Here is a 27342-nt window from a genome sequence, read left to right on the forward strand (position 1 = left end):
CTATCTAGAAGTTGCTATGAAATTGTATCTCTCCAGTGAATACATCAGTGAATGAGGTGCTCCTCTCAGTTGGGCTCTGTCCCATTCTCTCTATAATGGTATTCCAGGACTGGCAATGACACAGCTGAAAATAGGACAGAGTTGGGGCAAGAGAGGGAATTTTGTGAAACTCAGGAAAATATTGTTTCCATCTTAAAAATCTTGCTGTACTACCAGCTATACGGGCAATAAAATAGAAATTGAATATACTGGTGTGTGTGAGGACTGGGACCATATGTAAGCAGATACTTGGTGGAATAACAGTGATGAAAATATCACAAGTTTGGAAGGATATATAAGTATGCATATAAAAAAATATGCTCTTCAGGAGAGAAAAAATAAAGCTCAAATGTGGTAGCACAACGCTTCTTGTTAAAGTCTTGTTAAAGGTCTGCCAAGCTTGTTTTGATGACAGATGATTTATTTCTTTTGTCCTGTGTTGTCCTGGGGTATCGTCATGTAGTCACTAGATCAATAGGATAGTAGCACTCTTACAGAACTAGTTGTACTGTGAATCAACTATTCTGTATAGCATTATGATAAGTGATTTGTGGTTAAATGGTCATGAATTGATGTATTTAAATACAGTGGAAGGATAAAGAAAAGTAGGTATGAAAAGAACGGAAAGAGAAGTGAGCCTGTGTGGAGAGAGAATAAAAATCATTTAGCTAACCAGTGGAATGACTATAAATATTTTCAACAAGTTGTTCAAGTCAGAGATGCTGAGACTGGATGTTAAATGGAATATTTAAGCCACACCAAAGACCTCTGCATAATTTTCTGTAGGAAAGTAGTTGAAAACTGAGGTAGATAACATAAAGAGTAGTCTAGACTATCAAAGATGCTAGCAGATTAACCTGATTGTTTTGCATAACTTCATCTAAAAATTAGATGGCCTGACGTATTTAAATCAAATATGCTCTACTGAGGTGCAGCACTGCAAGGAAAGTCCGTAGCTTCCCTAGTGGAAGGGAGGTTATTAGAGAAGTTAATTGTGGATTCAATAAGGAATTGTCCCATGGGGGTGATTTGTTGGTTTGTTTTTTTGTGGTTTTTTTTTTTTTTGTTGTTGTTTTTTTTTTTTCAAGTAATTGCTTTAGGACCAATATGTTTTAGCAATTACAGTAATGATCGTGGCCTCAAATGAGGGTGAGCTCTGAAATATTGCCAATAATTAGGGTAGTCAGAGCACAAGATTGCATGAAATAATGATAATCCTCAGGAGTATATAAAAGAAATAATTTTGAATAGAATAGTATACTAAGAAACTTAATGCACCTCAGACAGATTGTACACCATATAAGTTTTGTGGGAGTTTATTAATTCAGAAGCAAGGAAGGGGGAAGATCTGGATAATTTATCTGAAGAAAAATTGGAAGGCTTAGCTGCTTAAGCACAACTGTGAAAAAGGCAGATGTGATCTTTTGTATTATGGTCCTTAATGAAAAATACTAATATACCTATCTAAAGAGTCCTCGTATGGTATGTTGTGTAAGTTTTCTATTCTTCCACATTAAGAAATAATAATTCGAACTAGAGTGGGTTAGGAGGAGCAAAGGATCAAGGATATTTGTTGTTTATTATAATAAAGGATCATAATTATGTTTCTAAAAGCATTTCATCAGAACAGATGTTTAAAAAAAGGAAGTTTCATTTGGCTAAGAAAAATGTACAGGTGGATAATTAATAAACTTAAAATGAAAACTAGAAGGGAGAATCTTACGAAACTCAGTGCAAGCAGCAAGAGTAAAGTCTGAACTGGGACAAAAAGCTTTGATTGCACTGGCTTGGAAGGCTGTGGTTTAAAACTTCCCATCTTGAAAATGTTTGTTTTTAAGAACTTCAACAGCTTGAGGGAAGCATATATCGTGTCAACTGAGTTTTTGCTATTTTCAGGTATATCTTTAAACTTCTTATCATCTCTTTTGTTCTCTGTGTCATTCCACCAGTCTGTACAAGGTCAAAGATACTCCTGTAATAGCTGTGGGATCTATAGAAAGGTGGAATATAGTGCAGTTTTTGCTGTGTCTTATATCTAGGTATAACTACTTTTCTTTCTTTTGTATAGTTGAGCCCGTATTTTTGTTACCCTTATTCAATACCTGGTTTATACCATGAAGATTGATTTTCTGATTGGTAGTCAAGTTCAGTATGTATTTAAACTACCACAAAGAGGAAGAGGCTAAGATTTTCTTGCATAATTTCATGCCTGCTCTGAAGGGGAGGTGGATGTTTGGCAGCAGGAGATGGCTACCATTGTGCTGCTTAGTTAAGCGGAAATGTAAGCAGAGAGATCCAGTGGTGTGCTTATCCAACATCAGTTTTCATATGAAGATCACTCATCTGGCAACCCAGCGTGTTTTTTTCAGCTGCTGGTTTGATCCATAAATATCTTCCTATATCGATTGCAGGTGTTCAGGTGCTGGCAGGGGCCTGTGGGGCTCCTTTATGTGATGAAGTCAAGGCAGCCAGTTCCGGTGGCCTCTCTGCAGTGAAGTGCTGTGATGGTGACACCTCAGGGAGAACACACGTAAGAAAGGGTAGAAACACGAGGTAGACAGCGGGGAGGACCCTGGCGAAGCAGATCTCCACATTGCATCCTGTGGAGGACCCTGTGCTTGGGCAGGAGGACATTTTCTAAAGAACGGAGAGGACCTACTCTGGTTTTTCTAACTGATGAGTGAAATAGAAGTTCTTTATGGTGCTAACATTTCTTAATGGCAAGTAGCCTATACATACAAGCAAGTCGTATTTTAAAACTAGGAGTTCAAAGTAATTTTGTTATTCGGGGAAAAATATAAAGAGAATGTTTGATTTCAGAACTCTCATCTTGCTTTTTAAACAACAATTTGCAGCAAAAGAGTCTCTTATGTGTTTAGGCTCCTCTTAGAAGAAGCTATTTTTATTGGTTTGGCCGAATCTAAAGATTGATAAAAGAGGACATAAAGATTTTTAGTTAGATTTCTTTGGTTAAAACTTAGTCCCAGGTGAAGGTGACTAATGATTGTTCCCATCTCGTGGTTGCTTAGTGATAAATGTGAGATGAAGCTTCTGTCCAGATCTCATAGGCAAGCATCTGCATGGTACACTTGTGAACAAATTTCAGTAAAAGCCAAGACAGACTAAGCCTGGAAATGGTGTGGTTCATCTTCGGTGATGGTTGAATGGCAATTGCTCCACAGAGCAATATGAGGAGGGCTGCACTGTCTCTCCTTGTGTACTGTTCTGTTGAGAAAGTTCTTTGTCAAGGCTGTTCATTTATCTAAATACAGCGGGTTTACTTTAGAGTGCAATTGTTTGAAACGTTTTGACAATGCTCCCATTTATTTGGTTCAACTGAGTAATAAACAGAATAAAAATAGAAACTCCCAGAAAGGTTTCTGCAGTTTATCTGTGAATTCTCATTTCTCTTGCAGTAATTATGACTTATCAAAATAGCGGTGAGCAGTACAACTCACTTGAGTTTTGATTAACTTTTTGACTATTTTACAACAACCTTAGAAATTAATATGTGATGATCCGTACTCAGTGTTGTGTTCAGTTAGCATTTTTCTTTGCTCTTTCCTAGTATTTGTGTTATAGCAAATTCAATTGCAGCACATGTCACCAATAGGGTTTTATTTTTTGCTCCATATCATCCAGAAATATCTGGTTTTGTTTATTTTTTAATTGTTAGTCTTTAAATTATATATATATATATATATATGTTTATATATATATAAAGTTTCAGATCTTAACATTGAATATGAGCTGATATATCATGTGAATGTTTTTGAGGCAACTCTGGGGTTATTGATTATTAGCACTCCCCAGTACTTTCCAAGTTAGAAGTCTAATCTGGGGTTCCTAGTTTTGAATACTAGTCCAGATTCAAAAATTCTTGCAGTTTTTCTTCTTTATTATTTCCATGAGAATATCCTGTAACGTGCAGTGTCTAATATTCTCACTTGCTAAATGGAGATTTCCCAGTGCCCGGCTTTCTAAGAAGGTGATGTCTGCAAGTCTGCTGATCCACGTTTTGATTCTGCTCTCAACTGTCTTTCCTTAACACATTATACAAACTTGCTTTCTAATTTGAAACAACCCCTGTAAATCAGTCCTTATAAGACTTCAAAGAGTGCTTTTAAAGTATCATTTGTTATAGCAGAAGCTGCAGTAGTCTGCAGATATCATTACTTCTCATCTAATCCATCCCTCTTCTACCACTGAACTTTGAGTTGGCCCTACGGCTGAGCACAGCTCACAGGCAGCCACCAAGCTGATGTGAGTGGTGCATTTCTCATAACATTCCCTGGTGTTTTTTCCTTCTATTAAGATGGAAATGGAAAAGTATCCAACCAAACTTCCTTGGTAGTAGCATTTGAAGCTCTGTCTATCTGTCTTCCAGGGTGTCATGTGCCATGTTTCAGCTTTAAATATGGTCTTTGATTCCAGTTCCCATTTGGACAAACTAAAGCTGTGCTGTCATATTTTAATTCAGAATGATGCGTCAGTTAGCACAGGTGTCACTTGCAGGAGCAATTATGCTTATTTAATGAGCAGGACACAAGGAGACATCACTGACCTGTACTGCTGTATAAAATTGCTTGGCCTCAGTTGATTCTTTTCTGCAAATAGAAAAGTAGCATTTATTCTTCAAGTACGGATTGATTCATAATCTGTGGGTTGCAAATAAATATATTTCCTCTGCCCATTTAGTTGCTGCTGCATAAAGAAGTAAAATGTGTAACAGTGTGGTCTAAGCAAGAGGCTGGCTCAGTGGCTTGGTGTTTATTATGGGTGGGTGACGCAGCAGGACAACCCCATCCGCCACCTTTGTGCCACTCAGCCTTATGTGGTGGGTGTCTGACCAGCTGCCTGTCCTTGTGATTCCCTACACAGAAAATGCAGATGTAGGTATGAATGGATCTGCAGGGAATGGTTTCCTGTGCCAAGGGCATCAGTGAGGGTGGGCTGGAATAAGGTGTGTCTAGTGGGCCTTCTTAACTGTCACTTAGAAGTAACTAATTGCTCCTCTCTTAGCTGAAAGCCATCCCCTCTTGTCCTATCACTATCAGACAGTGTAAAATGTCTCCCTCCCGTTTTTAATCTCCCTTTTTTGTACTGGAAGGCTGCAATGAGTTCTCCCCAGAACCTTCTCTTCTTTCACCCGAAAAACTCCAGCTCCCTCAGCCTTCCTTTGTAGGAAAGCTCTTTAAGTATTTTTTCTTAATAAATAATTTGTGTGAATTATGAAATTGTTTGTTGTGTGAATGTTGTTATTGATTTTTCTCTCCCACACCTTTGAATCCATGTGACTATTGAAGTTTAGAGCTGGCTGCATAGATTCACATGGACTTGCCATGCTTTCCTCCTAGACTGGGCATTATTTATGAGTTACATCTTGCTGTGTGGTAGCACCATACTGGTTAAATGGATTAGTGAAATGAGAGGAGCCTATAGCAAATCAGTTCTGCAGTCTGTGTTTACTGTTAATTCTTTTAAGTCTAGACGGTCACTTGTTTCCATTAAATGAGACATACTATCCATTCATCTGCAGTCTTTCTTTGCTATTTTAAATGAAAAATGTTGGTTTTAAAGTAGTTTTAATCAACACTGTAGATCAAAACAAATGCTTGCGTTGTGAAAGAGCATTGGTAAGAATTATACCAGTGGAAATATATATTTAAAAAAAGGCAGGTAACTGCTGCACTACTGAAGTACTTGAAACTTTTCTTTCTTCAAAAGGAACTTCAGAAGGCCTGTTAAGTGCAGGACAACAGATATGTAACGTACATTAAAAGTTTTGAAAGAGATTACTGCATTAATATCCTTCATTAGCAGTATGACAAAGTGAAAGTAAATAATGCATTTTTTCCAGTTAACAAAGCAGTGCATTAGACCTCTTTCTTACAAGTTTTTGTCTCTTTCTTTGCAATTTAATTATTTATATGAAGCTGCTCTCCTCTAATGTATATACTGTACTCTATACTGTACGAAAGCATGTTTGTGTCAGCTAGGGACTGTGGATTTGAATCTCAGGACATTTAGTGTTGCTTGTTTCAAACTGACAACATGCCTGATGTGTTAGTCTTGAAGTACATGCAAATAGTTAAATCAGCATTGGTCAAAGCTTTTGTATTATGCATACACAAGGAACCTATGGAAATTTCTTCATTTTCAGTTGAATAACAACTTTGGGAAAATGGTAGTATTACTTTGTGTAATTTGATTAATTTTTTTTAGTGTGAAATCTGTTTTTGAGTCTGCTGGTACATTATTCATTCTTCATTATTCTGTACCACACATCAAAACTGACTCTTTCAATCTCTTCATTACTTAAATTGTCTATTTAGTGAGGTGGCCTCATCCGGTGTGAAGGGCCAGATTACACGCAAACTGGAATGAAAAGCTGTATAACTAGAGATGATTTATCTGGGGAATTGCAGTTGATTTCAAAGTAGGCATTTTCTTTCAATAAAGTCTGATGATCCTAATCATAAACAGACCACCACACAGCTTTTGGTTCATGTTCTTATTTGCAGTCAGAACCAAACCTTTTATTGAAAGTTTCTTTGTTTGAAATTTTTCAGCAGAAGAATGTCTATGAAATATAGGGCTTCTATTATTTGTGCTGTCCCCCCATCCCCCATTTATCTTCTAATATTTCTTTCTTTTCCAATTTTCCTTTTGTCAGAATGCTGTTGAATTGTCTTTCCTTCACCCATTTTTTTCAGCATTTTCTCATCAGATTTCCTGTCAGTTTAACTTCTTTTATCCTTCAGTTTGTAAGAGTGTTTGAGCTCCAGTCTCAGCGGAGAAGGACACTGACTCATCCTAGCTGGCTTGTTCCTGTTATTCTTTGTATAACAGTGTCATTGAGAGACACTGGTTAAACTTCCATTGAGCTGCACGTTTTTGCAGCCTACTGGAAAAGGCAAACTTGTTTAAGAGTTCACGCATCTGTCTATAAAATTCTGCTGAATTCCACATAGTGAGCAGGAAGACAGTTAATGGCTGGTGCAAATGGTAGTTGGACAGTGCCTTGCATAAGATTCATCTTTTCCTCTCTAAGCAAGTTTTCACTTTTCTTCAGGTTGTAACTTTTGTTTCTTCCCTGTATACTGGAGCGAATGAGGTCTTTTAAGCCATAAAGTTTGGTTGTGTACAAATGTACTTACCCAAAATATTGACATCTAGAACATTAATAGCCCATATTAAATACTGCTGTTTTGATGATCCATTGATATGGATCAAACCTGGAAGCTATATAAATTGCATTGTTGATGTGTTATGTTATAATGGGGTTTGGTTGCTTTATACTGCACAATATTCTATTTTTTTTTTTTTAATTATTTTTTTAATATCTAGAGGTATTTTCTGGTTGGAAGTAATCCTGCAGAAACCAAGTACCGTGTTTTGAAAATAGATCGCACTGAACCAAAGGATTTAGTTATAATTGACGATAAGGTGAGTGCTTCTCCATTTATTTTTTTTCCCAGTTACTCCAAATATTGCCATATATTAGATGCTACGTGTATTTAAATAGTGTGTATTTAATCTGTTTCAACAAATGTATGGCACAGAATCACGGACTCATAGGAAGCTGAGGCTGGGAGGGACCTGTGAAGGTTGTGTTGTCCAACCATTGTGCTCAGAGCAGTAACAACTAGATCAGATTGCAAAGCCCAGTTGTTTCTGGATAGGGATAAAGACTTCACAACATCTCTGGGTAACCTGTTCCAGTGTTTGACCATCGTCGCAGTAAAACAAGCTTTTTCCTATGTTCAAATGGAATTTACCTCTATTTCAATTTGTGTCTTTTCCCCATTGTCCCTTTGCTGGATACCACAGAGTCTGGCTGAGTTCTCTTTACTATTTTCTGTTAGGTATTTTGATAGAGATTAGAAAGATCTCCTCTGAACTCTATTCTGCAGACCCTGTTCTCTCAGGCTCATATGTTGGACAATATTAGTATGATAATGACTATATTGTATGATATAGTGACTATATTAGTATGATAATGACTATATGGGGAGTAGTCATAAGATCTCCAAAAAGCACATTCACTTTAATCAGAATTTCTCAAGATCTTCAGTTTTTGATGTGTATAATGATTTTGTTATGTTTGGTTATGCTGTTTTAAGTGCTAACTACATTTAATTTCTATTAAGCCAGATTTTTCTGCGTTTTCGATATAACATATCTGAAGCAAAAAAACAAAGCAAAACAAAACAAAAACAACAAAACAGCAGCAACAAGAACCTTAAGAATAAGACTTGGGTTCTTTTCCAAGAGGGTTATGGTTTAAAATCTAAACCTTTCAGAATTAGAGGTGTCTGAATTCCTACATGACTGTGAATATTACTGTCACTGTGAAAGGCGAGTTTTGTGCATACCATTTTGTAGTACTTGCAGGTAGGAGCGAAACAGGAGATATGGGGCAAAAATATGGCTTATGAATTCTACCTATCTTTGATGTAATGTGACATTTAGTTGCCAAAGCAGTAACTTGAGTAACTTTTTATTTCAAAGCATGTATATACACAACAAGAGGTGAGGGAGCTTCTTGGCCGCTTAGACTTGGGGAACAGAACAAAGATTGGGCAAAAGGGCTCTTCTGGGTTATCCCGAGCTGTCTCTGCTTTTGGTATAGTAGGTAAGTGTTTTGTTTGTTGTATTCTTCTAGAGGTGAGGCTTACTGTGTCACACTGTATGTGCTTCTGCATTTCCTTGTTTTACCTTTTTTTTTTAACTGAAGATTTATACAAACAACAAGGACAATGGACCCCTGAATTCTAGAACTCCAGAATTCCAAAAAACAATGCTTCATATGTATATATATATGAAAACAGCATCCAGATTTATTTGGTTGTTTTTCTTTGTCAGGCTTTGTTCAGAAAGATGACTTATTTTTATGTTAACTTTTTGCAGTGAAATATTTAAATATTTCTTTTTAACTGACAAGCATGTTGCTGAGTTTTGAAATGTCGATCATCTGTCCATAATCTTAGAAAATTGCTTCAAGGATTGAATAGCTTTTAACATCATCTGAAAGTCAATACTTTCCTCCCTGTTGTCAGATATTGAGTTCAATATTTGGACGAATGATTTATTCAAAGTAAGCAGTAATGTGAGCTCTAACAGCCCCCCAAAATACATTGTGCCTGATTATACACTTGAATATCCAAATCCAAAATAGCAGAAAATGTGGAGACTGGAATTACTTTAAAAGATATCCCTGAATTTTACTTAACAACCAAATGAAAACAAAATACTGTTACTATTTCTAAAATGACAGATTATGAAAACTTTCTTCTGTATTTTTGAGGGAACGTAACCATTCATGTGTTTCTCCCCCCTGGTTAAGGTTAGAGGGGCAGTGTTTGTTTTTTGTAGAATCAGAAAAGATAATTTTTCTCTGCTGTCTGATTACTTCGTTAACCAGAGACTGTTCAAGTACGTATGTTGGAGAGCTGATACAGTGTTTAAAATAGAGCACACTTTTAGGCTAAGTGAACCAGGCAAAAACAAAATGACTTGGTTCCCAGTTGGATGTCAGGATAAAATTTGGTGAGATTGAAAGGATAAGGATGATTTCACTACCTGGAGGATACAAGAGAACTCTGACTTCTGTTTAGCAAGGGAAAGTCAATAGCCTAGCTGCTTCCAGTGGAAGACTTTGTTACTTAGTGTCAGTAGGGTTTCCTTATCTCGTGGAGGTGAGACAAGAGATAATAAGGCAGAACAAAAGAATTGCTGTTCATTCTATCACACTGAAGCCTCCAACATGGACAAGGAAGAACATGACTATGCTTGCTTGTCCTTTTTAAAGTTATAATGCAAAATAAATTGAATATAAATGCAAGCAAGGATTACTTTTCCACGTTCATATATTTGTTGGCAGTAAAGCAGTTACTGAGTTTCAGACTCTTTCTTTGAGACAGCACCTCAAAGCAGCAACCTTCCAAGAGCTAATTGATACAGTTTATTAGTTAGCTAAACTTAGTATCATTGTATCACTGCCTGTATTGTATTTATACTAGAAACAAATTTTGATTGAGAAATGATTATGTATTTCTCTTTCTGATTTTAATTTATACATTTTAATGTATTGTATTTCATGTTTTGTTACACATTTTCAAGATGATATATAAGAGCCATCTAAAAAAGAAACTCAATAAAAAAGTATGACAGTAGTGTGATAGAATGAGTCTGGAGTGTTCAGAAGCCCCCCCCACCCCCCCCTTCTTTTTAAATTGTAATCAATAAAATGGAAGATGGCATTTTCTAGACATCATCAGGGTGAATCATGTTTCCTGAGAAAGGAGATAGCAAGAAAGGATTGCCCTTAATGCTCTGAGAGGATCATTTTGGGGAGATTCTGGAAGGAATTTAATTCCCTGCTGTTCAGGAGAGAGAGAGAAAACGAAGTTGTCATACCCTCAAATCCTTTTCTTGTTTTCTGCTCCTCCCTAGTAGAGGATAAATAAACCTGAAAAGAAAATTGGAGACTGGACTTACCCCTGGCCCTGGAAAATGTGTATTTTGGGCTTTGCTTCATTTCTAACAATGCGAGTCCTGTAAAGAGCAAATGCAAGTGCCTTAAGCAGTCAGAAACTCATTCAGAATAATCTGTGTCTTACCCTGCTAACTAATCTTGAATGTATGCACAATGAGGTGGGGAAAAAAGCAAAAAGAAAAACAAAAAAACCCAACCCCATCAGCATATAGCTAGAAGTCTGTGTACTGTATTTCCTAACACTTATGTAGGAGTGAATTGTAAGAGTCTACCGATCTTTTTTATTATTTACATGTACATACTTATAAATTTGAGAAGAAAAAAAAACAAAACCGAAAACAATTTGAAATCTTCAACAGTTCTGATGTTTTTCTAACTACGGTCAAACCAATGCAAGCATCCAACTAAAGGCATCTTAATGCTTTTTCAACAGGTTTTGTCAGGTTTTTAGAAGGCTACTATATTGTGTTGATAACAAAAAGAAGAAAAATGGCGGATATTGGAGGTCATGCAGTGTACAAAATAGAAGATACAAACATGATATACATTCCAAATGACTCTGTAAGAGTCACTCATCCTGATGAAGCTAGGTAAGTAGTGGTGGCACATGACAGGTACCTTTTGAATATTTTTACAAGCAGTGAGGAACTGCAACTAGATGTTTTGGTCATGGATTTCCTTCTGTTCTGTCATTCAAATCATTTTATTTTAGTTGATAAATCAGTGCAAAAGAATGGAGCGAGCATGGGCTACAATTTCTGCGGCCTCTAGTCTGGAGGGGAATTACCACTGTTAGTCTCGGAGCATTGTGATCTACGAAGGTGGTGTGATTCTAGCTAGTATTGTTTTGTATTATTTGAGTATACTGTCCTGGTTTTAGTCACTCAGTCATGTTAATGTCACTCAAAGAGATCTTTGCCTTTCAAGAAGTACTGAGTAGACTATTTATCTTTCTGTACTGTCAGAGTCTTGAATATAGGTGAATATAGGTGTCATAAAGGGTGATAAGTTTACCTGGAGATATGTTTAGCTTTGTTTTCCAATCTGTGATTTCTTTCTGAAGAAATAAGTTTGGGCCTGATTTTGATTTACATCAGGGTGGGATAACTTGGCTTTTATGAAGTAACAGTCAAGTGGTATCAATAAACTACTTTTTTGTCTCTACCATCTGTGAATAACCTAGGAGTTGTGATAGACTATGATAAACTGATGGCTGAATAAATGAAGCTGATGCTAACTATTGAAAAGGTTTCCACATTAAGATATGATTGATATGACCTCAGCCTTCCCTCTTAAAATGTAAAGGAATGTATTCTGTAATCAATTTCAGTACCTACCGTGTTAGCCTTTTTGTCTTTCATAGGTAGTGTTACAGTTTCTTCTGAGCACTTGTAAGTTGATGGGTGAAGCAGATATTTGTTTATTGGAGTTGGAGAATAGCTATGGAAATCAGTAGCTGTTATATAGTGGTGTTTGAATTTGCTTTTGTAAGTCCTATTTTGGCCCATGTTTATAGAAAATAGAACTACAGCTGTATCTGAAGCTGCCTAAAGAACATTGTACATGTACACAGACACTGTTTGAAAAAGACTACAAATTTAATCCACTGTTGACATTCTGTCAGAATTACTTGGCAATTAAGACAATTGCAATAAGATAGCTAAAGAACTTGAATTGAAAACCAAGAATTGATATTTCTATCCAGTTTACTTGCTGAGGTCCTGAATGATTATTAGTCTATCTGGTTAGTAATAGTTTTCCCTATAACTTGCATTATTTTCTAGGTATTTAAGAATCTTTCAAAATGTGGACCTTTCCAGCAACTTCTATTTTAGGTAAGTATTGGTTATTTACTGATTGTATTGTTCTGCTTGATTTTGATAATCAACATTTTTAGGTTGTTATTTACAGAGTAAGACAGATGTGATCACACTGTCTATTTTCTGTCTTTTGAACCTATTTTCTACTTCAACAGAATAGATAGGAATCAAGCCTCTACTGATGCTGGATAACTGTAGAAATATTAGTGACAGGGTTAGAGGGTCAATAGTGAAATTTAGTATTTCACCAACAGAAAAGCTGCAATGTGTGCTCATGGTCAGTCTGTGCATGAGCACCATGTGGAGATCTATGAATATGGAACGGAATCTGTAGAATAGAGAGAATTGTAGAGCTGACAAGTTGTAGAATACCATTGGAGTTGTGGCATCACTGTTTTCTTGCAGTTGTAAGTATAAGTACATTGAAATGAAATAGATATGGTTCTGCAGCTCAGACAACAACATGATTTCTTTTTGCCCAATTCTGCTTACCATAAAATTAAGTAAATAATGTTCACCTTGAAAGTAGTGTATTTCTGGTCATTTGCTTGTCCTGTCTGTTTTTGATCACATTTCCCAGAAATAGAGCTTTGCTTTGGTTCCAGAGAAAAGATACAAATAGATCCCTCATCTAAGATGTACCCAGTGCAGAGTATGCCGTTCATAGGGCTTTCTTGACATTACTGATTCACTTGCCTACTCTTTCATAGCTGCCAAACCAAAGACAAGTTCCTGTGTCTAGTCACAGCTACTATCATACACGAGATTTTTGGCACAGTAGAATAATTAGGGAAAGATGGTACTCAACCTGGCAGTAGTTAGACATTATCTTAAAACGTCCTCTTAAAAGCATCAAAGTATTTAACATGTAGAACATCTTCTTGGAGAGTAAAGACTTTGTGTCATGACTGTATCAGTGCAAAGAGACCTACCCAAGTTTCCTGTCTGTTTCATGGCTTTGCATGGGAAGGCTTTTTTTTCCCCCACAGCATTAAAACTGTTGTTTTCTTCTCTGTGAGCCCTAGAATTTAACATCCCCATTTTTTAATCAGTTTGGAGATTATCAGAACGTGTTTCTGCCTAGAGGACATAGGAGAGGTTTCATGTAAAACTATCTGATAAACACATCTATTAGTTTGATTTAAATTGTTCATGGAAATACAGTGAGTGTTTGAGTTAGATGTTATTAGCAGCAGCCATATTTGCATAATTTGTTATGTATCGTTAATGAGTATCTAGAACTTACTAGAAAGCAAATAATCACTGATGGTGCCTTAGGCTAAAATGGAAATCTCTCTGTATTTTTCTCTGTGGGGAAAAGAACCCTAATGGCATATAAAATATAAAGTATGCCATTATAAAGTAACTAGTATAGTGTTGTCAGTATAAAAGGCATGAGATGCAGAATTTGTTACTGTTATGGAATTGATTTAAAAGACAAAACATAACAAAAAAAGACCCCAAACTTTTGCTTATTCTTCAGCCTCCACTCTTAGGATGTATTCATAGCATAGTCGTAACAAAGTTTGTTGAGGACAAAGTTTTTGTGGACCAATTTTTTACTTATTTATTTATGTTTCTATAGCAGTAGGTAGAGGGTGGTATTTAAGTTAATAAATCTTATGTTGTTTGTAACATATTTGGATATTTCTAGTGGAATAGCTAATTTTGATCTTTTGGGCTGCTTCATGGGACACAGAAAAGAAAGATTTCAGATATGCTTTCTTTTGGAAGGCATGTTGCGTTTTCAAATATAACAAGAACATACAGTTTATTGTAGCACGAGCAGTTTCTGTGTTCATGAAGTTCCTTTTGGAAACCATCTCTACCATTTGGCAATATAGAATCAGAGTCTGTGTGTTTTGTTTAAATATACATATATATATTTATATTAAATGGAGAATACAGTTTTGTGTTAAATAAAACTATAGATGGAAAGTAAGGATTTAAAAAAAACAAACAAACAACTATTCTTCTACAGCTATTAATAAATGTTAACTATCTATCAGTTACAGCTATGATCTATCTCACTCTCTTCAGTATAATCTTACTATCTTGAGAATGCCACTTGAGACATTAAAAACTGAAACAACTCAGACCAGACAAGAAAGTTTTGATATATTTGAAGATGAAGGACTTTCAACACAGCGTGGAAGTGGTAAGCAAATATTTTTAGCTAAGAAAATATTGTTGGGAATGATTACGTTTAGAATATATTCCACTCTTCACTTTCTAGAAACATTCACCTCTTCTATACTGATCAGTGCTCTCATAAATTGTGAATTAATGAAAGATTATATACAGCACCAAGTAGGCATTTGAACAATACAATTTCTAGAGGTGATTAATAGCTATTTTGGTAATTTATATTGCAACTCATGCAGATGATTGAACATGTTGACATTTTCCAGCAATTGATTATTGAACTGACTTGTAGGACTCAATAGGAATGAATTGCAAACATAATAGGAATCAATAACTGTTTAAGTACTAATAAACCTTTTTTTTTTTTTCTTCATTTTGGAAAACATTGATGACGGACGAATTGTATGAAATGAGTGTCAACTCGATGTCTTAAGCACTGTCAGGAAGCCCAGTAAAAATCGATTTCATTTGAAAACTGCAGCCTTTACTTTGGATCTGAGATACGCCTAATACTCATAAGATGACTAGTCATAAATGAATTTTTTTTTCTCTCTTATGCTTTGCAATTCCCCTCTGTAAAAACAAAAACAGCCCACAAAAAATCTGTTCCCCTAAAGTCTCAGTACTGAATTTCATTCAGTTGATGTTTCTAGGATTTATTGTCCAGTGATTCATAGCGATTATCTGAAAGCACTGTCAATAAATAGTGGTAATGCACCATTTTTTTCCTTGTTTAAACATATATTATCCTATTTTTTGAAATGTGTAAGGACTCAGGTTCCAAATACATCAGAAATTGAATTTTAATACATAATAGTAGCTGCATTTCTTGATGTTGGTGTATATTAAGAAATACACAGACTAACTTTCGTTGGAAAAGGGAAAGAAATACTTCAGTTTGGTTTTTTTTGTGGGGGGCTGTGGTTACGCACGGTCTTTCAGAACTCACATAGAGTTGAGAATCACATGAAATCCTATCAGAAAATTCTGCCAAGTCCATTAAAAGAAGCTACAGGGGCTGGCAGCTGAAATAAAATTGTAACTCTCAATAAATGCAGAGCTTCAGCTTGTGTTTGAAGTTACCTGCATTTGCCAAACTCCAAGGACATGAGTAGACATTATGATGAGTTGAAACCAAGGGAAAATCAAAATAAAGATGCAATGAACTTACGTTTTAGAACAGTTCTATGTGTTTGAGTTTGCTTCTTGATTGCTAATGCATTTTCATTGTAACAACTCCCTAGGTGTTTTTGGAATTTGCAGCAAACCTTATGAAAAGTATGTGTGGAATGGGAAGCTTCTGGAGGCAGTAAAAAATACTGTGCATCGTGATTGGCTGCTGTATATCATTCATGGATTCTGTGGACAATCAAGTATCCTTTTGCTCATAAAACAAATGGCAGTTATCATTTTAAATACCTGAACTGAATTGCTGACAAAGAAATGTTCTCCTAATAATCTCCTTTAAAATATTTTTTTAATAGCTGAGATTTGCATAAATTCTTGTCATTGTTGTTGATGCTGTGTCTGTTGATGCTTATGATAGACTTTTATGCTTACTGTGGAATTATTTTGAATGGGTCTATGTACATAGTAGTAATAGGAGAAAAAGCTCAAATTAATATCTCATTCCAAATATCAGCTTGTTAACAAAATATTTGGGGAAGGAAATACAGTTATGAAGCAAAGGTTAGAGTTGCCTTTGCAAAATTTTGGTTAACTTTTTTCATTCTTGTCAAGCTTTGGTCATTGGCTTGGTCCTCAGACAGAAAGGTATGTCTGTCCTTGTATACCATGTTTTCATCTGTGGTCTTACTTAAAGTGGTAGGTGTGGGTGGACCCAACTACCATAATTATGCCTGCAGGCGCTTTGTGAGTGACAATAATCTTCACTATGAGTATTTGATGAGGAGATGACTTCTTCCCTCTTTTTTGGGTATCTCTTATGATAAGGAAGTAGCACAAAGTGGTACAGTCATGCTAGACAATTTGTCTCTAACTTTTTAACTAAAAAACTAAAAGCTCTAAAAAAAAGCCACCGCTACCTCTGTAGCTGTTTGGCTTTTAGTTCTTGCCTCTAAGTAGTTGCAAATTTATCTAATTTTCAAGGCAAATAATCAGGAGGTGGCTAATACACCTGATCTGAATATAGGAGTTCCCAAACTTGGATCCCTGTGTTCACAAAAGCAGTCTTGTAGCTACTTCACCTCTATCATCACTTCATACAATAGAAATACTCCTGTATGTTGGGAAGAGACATTGATGCATAATCATGTAGATTCTCTTTTCAAAGTGCTTCAGAAATGATTGTTAAAAAGTGACCTCTTCCAATGGCAGAAGAATTCATCTCTGCTAGGGAGGTCTTAGTAAAACAGGTGCTTCATATGCTGTTCTTGTGTTTGTTTTTCTTTAGAGTTTATATTTGCTTACATGAACTAAGTGAACAAGAAGTTGTGTATGATATGTAACCCTTAACTTCTCTTTCAAGAACTGTTAATTTATGGTCGCCCGATATATGTCACTCTGATAGCCAGAAGATCAAGCAAATTTGCTGGAACACGTTTTCTGAAACGAGGAGCCAACTGTGAGGTAAATCAAACATGATTTCAGTTTGGTGCGGTATATTGGTAATTTTCCCTGGCCTGCTAATAATATGGAAAGCTTGAAACTGACTGACCAGTGAACTGAAATGTTGAGAGGGTTGTGGCTTTCATAGTAATTTAAAATATTAGATAATGTTATCAGAACTATAAATATTTAAGTCAGCTAATAAAGCTGTTCTTAAAACAAAATAACAAGTCTTATTGGAAGCTCTTTCTTGCACTTAAGATGTTATTTACATAGATAATGTTATTTTTTAGAGGAAAAAAAGATCTGATAAATCACATTTAGGTACAAATAAGAATTTAGCATTCGGTAGTCTTGTCAGTATCATGATTTGATGTCTGGTTTTATTGTCCTCTGTACCTATCAGTTCTCAATGATGCACACAGTTTCGAAATGCCATTTCTTCCATGGTATGTGTATTTCTGCTTGTTGTAGGGAGATGTTGCTAACGAAGTGGAAACTGAACAAATACTTTATGATGCTTCAGTTATGTCATTTTCTGCGGGGAGCTATTCTTCCTATGTTCAGGTTCGAGGTTCTGTCCCTCTGTACTGGTCTCAAGATATTTCAACTATGATGCCTAAGCCACCCATTACACGTACGTATTGATTATTCTCTGTGCTAGATTATGACTAGCACAACACCCAAGAGAGTAAGTGAAAACTGAAGGTGTGAAAATGAGTAAACTGCTGATGTATTTGCTCTTTTGGAGTCTATGATTTAAGGTAAAACAGTGATCTTTGTGATAAACACGGTATATAAACATTCAACCATATGAACAGCCGCATTTGCAGGTATCAAGTAGAAAAAAAAAATCCTTGCCTTAAACTTAAAAGTCAGAAATGCCATACAAAAAACTTATGGTTGAAGATGTCAGCTTTCTTTGTGCTTATTCATTTGTGTGCAGCTAGCTACGTTTATCTTAAAGGGTTCTGGATATAATTTCTACCTGTTGGAAAGGATGGAAAGCATTTGGACTAAATTTAATGGGGCCAGAATAACTGATCTTTGTTACCATCTCATGACATTTTTGATTAAGACATTGCTTTTCTTGAGAAAGGAGGATTTTTTTTTTTTTTAAACAGCTTTTGCATGAATAAAGAAGAGTTATGTAATCATATCACCATAAAGAACTAGAAATTATTTTTTGTAGAGTACTTATAGGGGAAAATAATCCTGAATATATGCATTTGTTGCAGTGGACCAAGCAGATCCTTTTGCACATGTTGCTGCTCTTCACTTTGACCAAATGCTTCAGAGGTTCGGCTCTCCCATTATTATTTTGAATCTTGTAAAGGTACGCTCTTTTGTATATTTTCTACAGGTTTTCAAACCTCTGTAGAATCTCTGTGTACTTCTGTTTGTGCTCTGAACTAATGTTAGCTTGTAAGTGGCATATTTTCTTCATAAATGTAATGCTATGCAGGAGAACACATAACTTTATAACTGCTTACACTATAGTCTTTCAGAAATATTGTTTCCCATTTTTATGGTTTTCTTATAACTTCTTTCATAACTTGTTTTCAGGTTCTTGCTATTCCTCCTTGAATGGAGTGAGTCAAAATAACTTTTCCACTAAATTTTCCTAAAACTTCCTATAAAACTGTGATTCTATGAGAAGTAACGTTTGTAGACTTCTTGACACAAATGTCTGAGTTCTTTGAAATATTATGGTAAAGACATATCCCTCTTTCTTTTGCTCAATCAGATAGAGGTATGCACTCATGATCAGGAGAGAAAGTTGAGGCATCTTGTGCTGGTTAATAGACAGTGCCAGAGGCAGCGGGAGCGAGCATATGGAAAGCTATTCTATTGCTGCATTAATTCGTAGAATCACAGAGTACCCTGAGTTGGAATGGACCCATAGGGCTCATGAAGTCCAACCCCTGACTCCATGTAGGACCATCCAAAATTCAAACTTTGTCTGAGACCATTGACCAAATGCAGTGTTTCTGTAATTTGCATTGACCAAATGCATCTGTTTCTCTCCCTCTTTGTAGTTTGTCAGTATTAAAATGCTAAAATTAAAACTCTTTTATTATTTTATGAAATAGAAATTTTTAGGAAATAAATTGAATAACTTTTTTGAACTCAGGTACCAGAAATGCACAATAGTGCACATAGAATCATAGAATCATAGAATTATCCAGGTTGGAAAAGACCTTGAAGATCATCAAGTCCAACCGCAGCCTAACCAGTACCCCATCTCTAAGAAAAAAAAAAACAAACAAACAAACAAACAAAAAAAAAACAAACAAAAAAAAAAAACAAAAAAAACAACCTCTGCTAAATCATATCCCTGAGTACCACATCCAAACGGCTCTTAAACACATCCAGGGATGGCGATTCAACCACCTCCCTGGGGAGCCCATTCCAGTACCTAACCACCCTTTCTGTAAAGAAGTTCTTCCTAATATCCAACCTAAACTTGCCCTGGCGCAACTTGAGGCCATTTCCCCTCGTCCTGTCACTTGTCACTAGTGAGAAGAGACCTGCCCCACTCTCACTGTAAGAACCTTTCAGGTACTGGAAGACGGCAATAAGGTCTCCCCTCAGTCTCCTCTTCCTCAGGCTAAACAGCCCCAGCTTCCTTAGCCTCTCCTCATAGGGCTGATTCTCCAAGCCCTTCACGAGCCTCGTTGCCCTTCTCTGGACCTGCTCCAGTACCTCCATATCTTTCTTGTGCTGAGGTGCCCAAAACTGGACACAGTACTCGAGGTGAGGCCTCACCAATGCCGAGTACAGGGGCAGGATGACTTCCTTAGTCCTGCTCAGCACACCATTCTTGATACAAGCCAGGATGCCGTTGGCCTTCTTGGCCACCCGGGCACACTGTCGGCTCATGTTCAGCCGTGCATCAATCAGTACCCCCAGGTCCATTTCCTCCACACAGTCCTCCAGCCACTCCGCCCCAAGCCTATAGCGCTGCCTGGGGTTGTTGTGGCCGAAGTGCAGGACTCGGCATTTGGCCTTGTTAAACCTCATTCCATTGGCTTCAGCCCAGCTCTCCAGCCTGTCCAGATCCCTCTGTAGGGCCTCGCTACCCCCAGGCAGATCCACACTCCCAGCCAATTTAGTGTCATCTGCGAACTTACTGAGAGCGCACTCAATGCCCCCATCGAGGTCATCAATAAAGATGTTGAAGAGGACAGGCCCCAGCACCGACCCCTGGGGAACACCACTTGTGACCGGTCGCCAGCTGGATTTAACTCCATTTACCACCACTCTCTGAGCCCGGCCCTCCAGCCAGCTCCTTACGCAGCCGAGAGTGTACCCATCCAAGCCACGGGCTGCCAGCTTCTGCAGGAGAATAGCATGGGAGACAGTGTCGAAGGCTTTACTGAAGTCCAGGTAGACCACATCAACAGCCTTTCCCTCATCCAGCAGATGGGTCGCTAGATCATAGAAGGAGATCAGGTTGGTCAAACAGGACCTGCCCTTCATGAACCCATGCTGGCTAGGCCTGATCCCCTGGTCATCCCGCACATGCCGCGTGATCTCCCTCAAGACTATCTGTTCCATAACCTTCCCTGGAACCGAGGTCAGGCTAACAGGCCTGTAGTTCCCTGGATCCTCCTTACAACCCTTCTTGTAAATGGGAGTCATGTCAGCAAGCCTCCAGTCTTCTGGGACCTCACCAGTCAACAAGGAGAGCTGGTAGATGATGGAAAGCGGCTCGGCTACCACCTCTGCCAGTTCCCTCAGCACTCTCGGGTGGATCTCATCCGGCCCCATGGACTTGTGGCAGTCCAGCTGGAATAGTAAGTCTCTGACCGTTTCTTCCAGAATCACAGGGGGGCTAGCGTGCTCCCCAGCCGAGACTACCAGGTCAGAGAGAGGAGTACCCTGAGGATAACTGGTCTGACCTTTAAAGACAGACGTAAAGAAGGCATTCAGAACCTCCGCCTTTTCCTTATCCTCAGTGGTCACATTCCCAGCCTCATCCAGTAAAGAGTGGATATTCTCCTTTGTCCTCCTCTTACTGTTAATGTACTTATAAAAGAGTTTGTTATTCCTTTTCACCCCGGCGGCCAGGTTAAATTCGAGCTGGGCTTTTGCCTTTCTGATTTCACTCCTACATATCCTAACGACTTCCTTGAATTCATTCTCAGTTGCCCGTCCCTCCTTCCACAGGCGGTAGATTTTCTTTTTCTCTTGGAGCCTCAAGAACAGCTCCCTCTTCATCCACCCCGGTCTTCTTCCCCGCCGGCTCATTTTGCAGCTCAGGGGGACCGCCTGCTCCTGCGCCCTTAGGACTTCCTTCTTGAAGAGCAACCAGCTCTCTTGGACCCCTTTGTTTGCTAAGACTGAATGCCAGGGGACTCCCCCTACTAGTCTCTTGAACAAATCAAAGTCCGCCCTCCGGAAGTCCAAGGTAGCAGTTCTATTATTCCCTCTCCAAACTCCACTATGAATCAAGAAATGTATCATTTCATGGTCACTCTGCCCAAGGCAGCCCCCAACCTCCACATCTCCTACCAGACCATCCCTGTTCGTGAACAGCAGGTCTAGTGGGGCAGTTCCTCTCGTGGGCTCTCTTACCAGCTGCATCAGGAAGGCATCCTCTATGCACTCCAAAAACCTCCTAGATTGTTTCCTCTGTGCTGTGCTGTACTCCCAGCATATGTCGGGGAAGTTGAAGTCCCCCATGAGGACAAGGGCTGATGACCGTGCAGCTCGTGCCAGCTGCTCATAGAACACCTCATCTGTCTCTTCAACCTGGTTTGGCGGTCTATAACAGACGCCCACCAGGATATCTGCCTTGTCAGCCCTTCCTCTGATCTTAACCCATAGGGATTCAACCACATTGTCCCCAATCTCAAGCTCTTCAGCATGAAAGCATTCCCTAACATAGAGAGCCACACCGCCACCCCTCCTTCCTTGCCTGTCCCTCCTGAAGAGTTTGTAGCCATCCATTGCAGCACTCCAGTCATGGGAGCAGTCCCACCATGTTTCTGTTATGGCAACTAGGTCATAGTTTGCCTGCCGCACAATGGCTTCCAACTCTTCTTGCTTGTTGCCCATGCTGCGTGCATTAGTGTAGACGCATCTCAGCTGAGCCCCTCGCCTCTCTCCTAATCCCAATACCACTTTCCCAGGCCGATCTCTGGCAGGCCTGGCTTTATCCCCTTCCCCCTTCCTATCTAGTTTAAAGCCCTCTCTACAAGTCCTGCCAGCTCCTGGGCAAGTATCCGTTTGTTCTTTCAGAGACAAGCAATTCCCATCAGCCGACCTCAGGCCAGGTGCCGAGTAGACCGCTCCGTGATCAAAGAATCCAAAATTTTTGCGTTTGCACCAGCCTCTTAGCCATGTATTTACAAGGTGGCTTTTCCTGCTTATCTCTGTGTTAGTCCCTGCCACCAAGGGAATACTGGCAAACACTACTTGTATGCCCACTACTTGTATGCATCCACCTCTAGTTCTGGTTTTAGTACAATTCTACCATATTGTTGCTGATGTGTAGTAATGCTGTGATTCTTAATTAAAACAGGTTAAATATTTTGCTTAATAAAATATTGCTAATGTAAATCTAATATTACTCTGATGTTGCTCTTCAAATTCAAATGCTCGTTTTCTGATTACTTATTTTTTTTTTGCATTTATACATTTTTTTAACATAATTATTTTTGTTTGTCTTGTTTCCGCTTCACTAATGCTGAACAAATACTGAAGTCTAGGCTAAAGAGTGTATGTTAGAGAATATCAGTCTATAATACTCACACACACACACACACACACACACACACCTGTATATGTATCTGTACAGGTTACAGGTGGTTGTTGATGATAGTACTGACATTCTCTATCTTTTGTTTTTGCTAAAGGAACGTGAAAAAAGAAAGCATGAAAGGATTCTTAGTGAAGAACTTGTTGCTGCTGTGATGTATCTGAACCAATTTTTGCCCCCAGAGCATGCAATTATTTATATTCCTTGGGATATGGCCAAATACACAAAAAGGTAGGAAAGCTCATTCTTTGTATCACAGAATTGTAGAATGGCTCATGTTGGAGGAGACCTTATGCTTGACCAGGTTTCACACTCCATTTTTCATTCTAAAATGGCATTGTGCACAGATAGGTCTATATTCAATTTGTTTTGTGATTAATTAGCAAATCTCAAAATAAGACTTGATTTCCATTCAGAAGATATGCTAGATAGAAGTTCTTGGGTTCGGTATAAATCAATGCCAAGGAGGCTTACTGTCTATCCTATAAGGGGAATGATAGTAGATAGTTAAAAGATCCCTCCTCTAGCTTTAAGCTTGATGTTTATTTATATAGATATTATATTATTATATTGATACCGTAGTACCCATACAAAAAAATAACTGTGGGCTTTGAAGATAAATTCTTAATGCAAATGGGATGTAATACATATATCCACCTAAAGAACTAAGTATTTGCATTTCAAGCTTCATCTAATGGATGGATGCCCTGGTCAGAACAAGCAATGCAGAAGACTGCACACTGAAACAAATGTTACTGAGTGACAATACTTTTCAAATAAAATGGGGGCATAAAATTTAATGAAACCATTTATCAATTTCTGTCATATTTTTATTTTGTGAATCACAGAAATTTCAGCAGGGAGGAGTTTTACGTGTTTTATTCCATTTGTGTTATGTAAAATGTTTTATTAATACGTGAACAAAATTGCTCAACGGCTTCTTTCTAAGTCTATAAGCTATAGGAAAAGCGTAGGTGTAGTTGCTGTGAGATAAATAAAGCTGTGATGTGTCTTCTATTAAATTATTTCTGTTATTAAAAGACTTCCTAACAGTGAAAATTTTTGATTGCTAGTATATCTTTCCTATGTAATCCTTTTTTTCTCCCCAGCAAACTTTGCAATGTCCTTGATAGACTGAATGTGATTGCAGAAAGTGTAGTAAAGAAAACTGGATTTTTTGTAAATCGACCTGATTCCTACTGCAGTGTCTTGCGGCCAGATGAAAAGTATGTATAATTTTACAGATGACTGATGAGTAACGCCTATTGGTTGGAGATCTGCCTGGAATTTCTGCTACTGCTCATTTCTTATTTTAAAGTTTCTGTTAACGTAAGCTCATTGTTATTGAGTTATAGCTAAAAGGATTGCAGTCAGAGGCACGTACTATGAAATGCTAATACACTGAAAAAAATGAGTCTGTTTTATAATGTTGCTGTTCTCCTACTTATAATGAATTCCTACATCAAACCATAATTTGTAACTTGTAATCTGTGCTGTCTGTATTTATATATATATAATAATATAATATATAACATATTATATACATGATATATATATATATGTACATATATATATATATAATTTTATTATTATTATTATTGTTAACCAAAGGAATCCTAAATTTGGGGGTAAGTTTTCACAAAGAGAACACTTGGAATTTGGCAAGAGGTTTCTTTTAAGGCATATGAAAAAGATGCTTACGATGGAAGTGTTAGGTAGTCTGGTGTTTTCCAATTGGTGCTTAGTAATAGTAATTCATACATACAAAACTGAGGAGTTATGCTTATTTTTTTGTTCCTAAATTATAGGAACAGTATGTGTTTTGACTGATGTAGTAGATATAGTGGTTCGGTCAGCAGAATCCTCTTAAGCCCTTGAAAATTAAGAAATAATGTAATTTCCAAGTTATAAGTTCAACAAGTTGTTTTGGGTTTTTTTTTGTTTTTTTTTCCAAATCTTTATCATAGGGATCTAATTCATCAGTACTGAAACAGGTTCTTATTTTACATAAAGTGTGTTTTTGCCTTTGTGGCCTACCTTAATTTGGAAACAATCTGAAGTAGAACTCTGAGGCTCTTTTAGAGCTTCTCTGCCATGCATTACAGCAAACATAGCAACTGCAAAATAATGTGAGTGATCCATAGTGCTGTGATTTGTAGAATTAATCTAATGAGTCTTGAAAGTAGTATATGTAAGCTTGCCAAACCATTTCTCCAATCTGGCTGGTTCTATGCTCCTAGCTTGAAAATATTCAGTTGTTCAGAGATTACTTGCATCAAGAGTAACCGTTTCCCTACCTTAAAATGTCACTGATTTCAAATTCATGTTCTTTGCCTCTTGGGTACAGATATGGTCTGTACAGAATAACAAGAACTGGGTGATAAATAGCATGTATGCCTGGAATCAGTGTGAAGGGAAGAATTAAATCAACCAGTTGTGCTACAGTGTGACTTTTGCCTCTGCCTTCTAGTCATTGCAGTCACTGGCATTGTACCATTTTTTATTTTTAATCTGAGGACATCATGGAGCAAGTCTTGTATGGCTTGTCCTCTGTCTTCTAAGGAGGAAATGTTCTATATAGCTTAGAAAACGTCTTACTTTAAGGCTAGGTTTTGTTTTCAGCAGTGCAGTTTAAGTACAACATCTTGCTAATGCACGGAGCTTTCACTGCCTTCTGCTGCTCAGTGATATCAGTTTTGCCTTGCAGCAGGATTTAATTGCCGCTGTTTTTCACTGAGCAGATCCATATGTGGTATGGCCTGTTCATTTTAAAAGTTATTTGAAAGTTGTTCTATTTTGTTTCTCTTTTAGATGGAATGAACTGGGAGGCTGTGTTGTTTCCACTGGTCGGTTGCAGGTAGGAAGATGATAGACTTTATTAATTCAGAGATGTGGGGATTTAAATCTTCATTCCCAAAGCATCAGTGAAACACTTGGCGTAGATACTTAATGATTGATTCACAGCTTACTCTCTTTAAGTAATATTTGTAGTAGAATAAACAGCATTATTGCAGTCCATGCAAGAAACCTAAAAGGGAAATAGTGCTTGAAGATCTTGGATAGTTCCAGAAACCTTTGTGCTGTTGGAGTTGTATTTTTGCTGAATGTAGTCTGAGAAATGTTTGGATTTTAAACTAGTTTCCATTACTTACGTAACCTATATTAGCAGCCATGGAGCAAAAGTTAAAACAGAAACTTTTTAACAATCTGTGTAATACAATATTAGGAGGGGTGAGGAATAAGCACTCCTAAGCCTTATTTCATTCAGACACATAAAAATTAGTGATTACAGTTTCTCCACTGCTGAATATTCTGTACATCATTGCGATTTCTACCACTGAAGTAAAGTACAACTAGAAATACTTCTTTTTTTTTCTTTAAAATCAGAAAAGTGCAATGTGGTAAATTCTAGAGTAACAGATTTATACCTTAATATATACTCTGAACACTGGGCATTTCTTGAGAAACATTAATGACTTTTGACTTGGTATTCATGATTTTGAAGTTCTATTAAGTTGGAAAGGATGTGACCATTCCTTTATTAACTGAACTCTAGGATGTGTTCTGTTCTAAAACAAAGAAGCATTTAAGTCCTATGTGTATTTCTCAGTGTTAGTCTTGCAGGTTTACCTATGTTAGGGATATAATTTCTTTTGTCTGTCTTTAAGCTGAAATGTTTGAAGTAGTCACTGTAAGTGTTCTATGTAAGCATTTCCATCATGGTTCACCTCATCTTGGGATAGACAATTTGTGAGTCACACTCAAAAGGTACTTCTTCATTAAGACTATAACTAGCACAGATGTAGCTGCATTTGAGCAGAAGAATCCCCTATGCTTCTATATGGGAGCGTCTAGCAGCTGTTAATGTTATGACTTTGTGTGCATTATGAAATTGAAGAGTGGAGGTGCAAGCACGAGATATGGAAAGCTTAAATATCAGCACCATTGTAGTAGAACCACAGCAAGCTGACAGTGTTTTGTGCAATAGTTACAGCAAAACTGATAATAAGACCTTCACTGATATAACATGTTCTTTCTAAGACAAGTCCTTCGGATTCTTCGTGTGTTGTAAGACTTGTTCAGTTTATGTAATGATAGAAGGAAGAGTATTTTGAAAGGAGACCTTACAGCAGTAACGTACATTGCTAGACCTAAGAAGTCTTTGCTTGAAGTTTTATGAACTGACATAAAATCCAGTATGTGAGATTTGACAAGTAGTTGGACAGAAGGAAAAAATAGTAATAACGAATATGGTAACTTGTTAATTAAAAATAATAATAATAATATCTCTTATTTGAATTGCTTTACCAGACTGGAGTTCTCCGAACCAATTGTGTGGACTGTTTAGATCGCACTAACACAGCCCAGTTTATGGTGGGAAAATGTGCTTTGGCATACCAACTTTATTCACTGGGACTGATCGATAAGCCCAATTTACAGTTTGATACAGATGCTGTACGGTAAGATATGTTAATTAAGTGTGTTGTGGGTTTTTTTGTTGT

At 37.4% G+C, this 27342-nt stretch overlaps 1 protein-coding gene across 1 annotated transcript in view; it reads left to right on the plus strand.

The window, feature by feature from the left end:
• The window catches only part of FIG4 (FIG4 phosphoinositide 5-phosphatase), a 66141-nt gene that overhangs the window by 3399 nt on the left and 35400 nt on the right, over positions 1 to 27342 (plus strand). Inside the window, exons 2-14 of the mRNA XM_072331670.1 lie at positions 7390 to 7488; positions 8554 to 8677; positions 10974 to 11130; positions 12325 to 12375; positions 14370 to 14518; positions 15750 to 15878; positions 16994 to 17094; positions 17548 to 17710; positions 18312 to 18409; positions 22938 to 23071; positions 23950 to 24066; positions 25652 to 25697; positions 27152 to 27300. Of these exons, the coding sequence (XP_072187771.1) occupies positions 7390 to 7488; positions 8554 to 8677; positions 10974 to 11130; positions 12325 to 12375; positions 14370 to 14518; positions 15750 to 15878; positions 16994 to 17094; positions 17548 to 17710; positions 18312 to 18409; positions 22938 to 23071; positions 23950 to 24066; positions 25652 to 25697; positions 27152 to 27300 (1517 nt within the window). The remainder of the gene's footprint in view (positions 1 to 7389; positions 7489 to 8553; positions 8678 to 10973; positions 11131 to 12324; positions 12376 to 14369; positions 14519 to 15749; positions 15879 to 16993; positions 17095 to 17547; positions 17711 to 18311; positions 18410 to 22937; positions 23072 to 23949; positions 24067 to 25651; positions 25698 to 27151; positions 27301 to 27342) is intronic.

Source organism: Excalfactoria chinensis, chromosome 3 (assembly GCF_039878825.1).
Source record: "Excalfactoria chinensis isolate bCotChi1 chromosome 3, bCotChi1.hap2, whole genome shotgun sequence".
Taxonomy (NCBI): domain Eukaryota; kingdom Metazoa; phylum Chordata; class Aves; order Galliformes; family Phasianidae; genus Excalfactoria; species Excalfactoria chinensis.